This window comes from Otolemur garnettii, unplaced genomic scaffold (assembly GCF_000181295.1).
Source record: "Otolemur garnettii isolate 467f Iridium unplaced genomic scaffold, OtoGar3 scaffold00140, whole genome shotgun sequence".
Taxonomy (NCBI): Eukaryota; Metazoa; Chordata; class Mammalia; order Primates; family Galagidae; genus Otolemur; species Otolemur garnettii.
In genome coordinates this window covers 557,943-562,898 of record NW_003852535.1, presented here as the reverse complement: position 1 = coordinate 562,898, position 4,956 = coordinate 557,943, and the positions used below count along the sequence as shown (strand labels likewise).

Here is a 4,956-nt window from a genome sequence, read left to right as displayed (position 1 = left end):
CTCCCAAGTAGCTGGGACCACAGGCGCCCGCCACAACACCCAGCTATTTTTTGGCAGCCATCGTTGTTGTTTTGGTGGGCCTGGGCTGGATTTGAAACTGCCACCTTAGGTGTATGTGGTTAGTGCCTTAGCCACTTGAGCCACAGGCGCCAAGCCATCCCATTGGTAGTTTTTTATAAACTTTCCTTAAATTCATAGCTACTAAGCAGCTCTGAATTTCAAAGAATATCTTTGTGCCTTCAACTCTGTCAGGGAAAGTACTAGTTAGTGCTTAATTTTGAACTGTAGAATGAATTGCACTAAAACTTTGAGTTGTTAAAGAATGATCTGTGAAATATAGCCACTTAATAATATTTTTGAGCTTATCTCCAGAACCTATGGGGCAAGACACTAAGCCTTTGTAAGCATTCATTTTCTTATTTTTAAAATGGGGCATTTGGGTGGTGCCTGTGGCTCAAAGGAGTAGGGCACCGGCCCCATATGCCGGAGGTGGTGAGTTCAAACCCAGCCCTGGCCAAAAACTGCAAAAAAGGGGGGGGACATTTTTTGTTTATGTCATATTGTTCTTCTAAAGATTAAATGCAACATGTAGAAGGCTCAGCAGTGGGAGACATACTTTTTACTGTTGATAGATATTTATATTATTTCCACTTGTGGATTATTTTGAGGAAAGCTGATGTGAACATTTTTGCACGGTGGGCATGGTGGCTCACGCCTATAATCCTAGCACTCTGGGAGCCAAGGCCGTGGATTGCCTGAATTCACCGGTTTGAGACCAGCCTGAGCTAGAGGAGACCTGTCTCTAAAAATAGCTGGTGGGCTGGGTGTGGTGACTTAACACCTGTAATCCTAGCACTCTGGGAGGCCAAGGCGGGCAGATCTCCTAAACTCACTAGTTTGAGACTAACCTGAGTTAGAGCAAGACCCCCTCTCTAAAAATAGCCGGGTGTTGTGGCATGCGCCTGTAGTCCCAGCTATTCGGGAGTCTGAGGCAAGAGAATCACTTGAGCCCAAGAATCTGAGATTGTTGTGAGCTGTGACACCATAGCACTCTATCAAGGGTGACAAAGTTGAGACTATCTCAAAAAAAAAAAAAAAATAGTTGGGCCTTGTGGCAGGTGCTTATAGTCCCAGCTACTTGGGAGGCTGAGGCAAGAGAATCACTTGAGCCCAAGAGTTTGAGGTTGTTGTTAACTGTGATGCTATGGCACTCTACCCAGGGCAACATAGACTCTGTCTCAAAAAAAAAGCAAAACATTCTTACATATATATCTTTTGGTGGACTTATGCATTTATTTTTCTTAGGTACATACCTAGGAGTGGAATTTATCTTCATAGATAAAGCCAGTTTTCCAAAGTAGTTATACTGTTCAGGTACTCTTATCAGCATGTATGAGATTTCCAGTTGACTCACATCCTTTCTTATAGTCAATATTGTTGGTCTTGTAAATTTTAGCCATTCTCATGGGCAGGTAGTGGTTTCTTATTGTGATAAATAGTATGGAAGCACCTTTTCATATTATTGACTATGTGGGGTTTTTTTTGTTAAGTGCCTATTGACAGTCTTTTATCCATTATTATTATTCAAAAAAATTGGACTCATGCCTATAATCCCAACACTTCGGGAGGCCAAGGTGGAAGAGTCACTTGAGGCCAAAAATTTGAGATTAGCCTGGGCAATCTGCTGAGACCTTATCTTTATAAAAAAAATTTTTTTAAATGGGGCTTGGTGCCTGTGGCTCAAGTGGCTAAGGCGCTAGCCACATACACCTAAGGTGGCGAGTTTGAATCCAGCCCAGCCTGCCAAAACAATAACAGCTGGAACAAAAAAAAAGCTGGGCGTTGTGGTGGGCGCTTGTGGTCCCAGCTGCTTGGGAGGCTGAAGCAGGGGACTCCTGAGGCTTGAGCCCAGGAGTTGCAGGTTGCTGTGATCTGTGATGCCAAGGTACTCTACCCAGGGGGACAGCTTGAGGCTCTGTCTCACAAAAAAAAAAAAAAATTGTTAATTTTTTTTCTTAGAGATTTCCGTATTGATTCTGAATGTTAAGTCCTTTGGAAATAGGTTTTGTGAATGAATATTTTCTCCTAGTCTGTGGCTTGTATTTTTATTCTCATATTGGCATCTTTTGCGAAATAAGAGAAAAATATTTTTTTTGGAGGCAAAGTCTCAAGCTATCGCCTTGGGTAGCTTGAATAAAAATAAAATTTTTTGAATAAAAAATTTTTGAATAAAAATTTTTTGTCACAGCTCACAGCAACCTCCAGCTCAGACTCAAGTAATCCTCTTGCCTCAGTTTTTCTATTTTTAGTAGAGATGGGGGGTCTCGGTTTTGCTCTCAGGCTGGTCTTGAACTGGTGAGCTCAAGCAATCCACCTACCTTGTTCTCCCAGAGTGCTAGGATTACAGGTTTGAGCCACCACGCCCAGCCCAAACAAAAATTCTTAATTTTAATGAAGTCTAATTTGTCATTTTATTTTGTTTTATGATTAGTACTTTTGTGTCCTCTTTAAGTAGTTTTTGTTCTCTTGATATTAAAAAATACATATTAAAAAACGTTTGAAACTAATTTCTTTTTCTATGTTAACAGGTGATGCCATGGAGAACAGCAAGCCTGGTCCAGTGCAGGTTGTTTTGGTTCACAAAGACCAACATTCTTTTGAGCTAGAAGAGAAAGCCTTGGCCAGCATCCTCTTGCAGGACCACATCCGAGATCTTGATGTGGTGGTAGTGTCAGTGGCTGGTGCCTTTAGAAAGGGCAAGTCCTTCATTCTGGACTTTATGCTGCGATACTTGTATTCTCAGGTAAGGTGGAATTATTTCATTTCAAATTAGAAAATGAGGCTGGGTGCAGTGGCTCATGCCTGTAGTCCCAGTAATTTGGGAGGTCGAACTGGGAGGATTGCTTGAGGCCAGGAGTCCAAGACCAGCTTGAGAAACATAGCAAGACCCCATCTCTTAAAAAGATTAGCCAGGAGTGGTGGTACATATCTATAGTCCCATCTACTATTCAAGCGGTTGAGGTGGGAGGATTGTTAGAGCTTGGGAGTTTGAGGCTGCAGCCAGCTATAATTATGCTATCGTACTCCAGTGTGAGTGACAGAATAAGACTCTGTCTCTTAAAAAAAGAAAAATTAGAATATGAGCTGGGCATGGTGGCTTACTCCTATAATTCCAGCACTTGGGAGGCTGAGGCAGGTGGATTGCCTGAGCTCACAGGTTTGAGACCAGCCTGAGCAAGAGCGAGACCCTGTCTCTAAAAAATAGCTGGGTGTTGTGAAGGGCACCTGTAGCCCAAGTTCTTTGGGAGGCTAAGGCAAGAGAATCGCTCAAGCCCAAGAGTTTGAGGTTGCTATGAGCTAAGACACTATGGCAGTCTACTGAGGGTGAGCAAGTGAGACTCTGTCTCAAAAAAAAAAAAAAAAAGAGAAAATGAGACTTTTATGTATAAAAAAGCAAAGTAGACTCGTGGATTTTCTTTGATGTGTAAAATTTATTAAGAATTAATGGGCTCGGCACCTGTGGCTGAAGCGGCTAAGGCGCCAGCCACATACACCTAAGGTGGCGTGTTCGAATCCCCAGCCTGGGCCCGCCAAACAACAATGATGGCTGCAACCAAAAAAAAAAAAAAATGGGCCAGGCGTTGTGGCAGGCGCCTGTGGTCCCTGCTACTTGGGAGGCTGAGGCAGGAGACTCACTTGAGCCCAGGAGTTGGAGGTTGCTGTGAGCGTGATGCCATGGCACTCTACTCAGGGGGATAGCTTGAGGCTCTGTCTCAAAAAAAAAAAAGAATTAATGGAAATTTCTAATTTCTTCTGTAGAAGGAAGGTGGCCATTCAAATTGGTTGGGTGATCCAGAAGAACCATTAACAGGATTTTCATGGCGAGGGGGCTCTGACCCAGAAACCACTGGGATTCAAATTTGGAGTGAAGTTTTCACTGTGGAGAAGCCAGGTGGAAAGAAGGTAAGGATGAAAAAGATTTACAAGGGCCAGGCATGGTGGCTCACACCTGTAATCCCAGTACTCTGGGAGGCTGAGGCCTATAGATTGCTTGAGCTCAGGAGTTCAAGACCAGTTTCAGCCAGAGCAAGACACTCATCTCTAAAAAATAGCTGGGTATTGTGGCAGGCACCTATAGTCCCAGCTACTTGGGAGTTAAGGCAAAAAAATCACTTGAGCCCAAGGGTTTGAGATTGCTGTGAGCTCTGATGCATGGCACTTAATCTCAGGGCGACTGAGTGAGACTCTTTTTCCAAAGCAAAAAAAAATAAAAAGACTTACAAATTAATAAGAAAAAATTGAGAATTAAGTTAATAATAATAATAATAATAATGTTATAATAATTATGGCCAGGTGTGGTGGCTCACGCCTATAATCCTAGCACTTGGGAGGCCAAGGTAGGTAGATTGCCTGAGCTCATGAGTTGGAGACCAGCCTGAGCCAGAGTCAGACCTTGTCTTGAAAAAAATAACAGGCATTGTGCTGGGCGCCTATAGACCCAGCTACTCAGGAGGCTGAGACAAGAGAATCACCTGAGCCTAATAGTTTGAGGTTACTGTGAGCTACGAAGCCATAGCTTCTACTGAGGGTGACAAAGTAAAACTCTGCCCCCCTCCAAAAAAAAGTTATATAATAATTAAGTTGTAAGTTATATAAAGAATTAAGTTAATAATAATTGTTAATCCAATTAAAATAATTTTTATTCATGTATTACAAGTGCATGGTTTAAATGCATGATTATAGTTTAAAAGTTCATCATAGGCTTGGCGCCTGTGGCACAAGCGGCTAAAGTGCCAGCCACATACACCTGAGCTGGCGGGTTTGAATCCAGCCCAGGCCTACCAAACAACAATGATGGCTGCAGCCAAAAAATAGCCAGGCGTTGTGGCAGGTGCCTGTAGTCCCAGCTACTTGGGAGGCAGAGACAGGAGACTCGCTTGAGCCCAGGAGTTGGAG

The 4,956-nt window shown here is 43.0% G+C and overlaps 1 protein-coding gene across 1 annotated transcript in view; it reads left to right on the top strand.

Annotated features, from left to right (window-relative positions):
- ATL3 (atlastin GTPase 3) overlaps positions 1 to 4,956 on the top strand; it is a 56,229-nt gene that overhangs the window by 20,962 nt on the left and 30,311 nt on the right. Inside the window, exons 2-3 of the mRNA XM_003798578.3 lie at positions 2,589 to 2,803; positions 3,820 to 3,963. Coding sequence (XP_003798626.1) covers positions 2,589 to 2,803; positions 3,820 to 3,963 — 359 coding nt within the window. The remainder of the gene's footprint in view (positions 1 to 2,588; positions 2,804 to 3,819; positions 3,964 to 4,956) is intronic.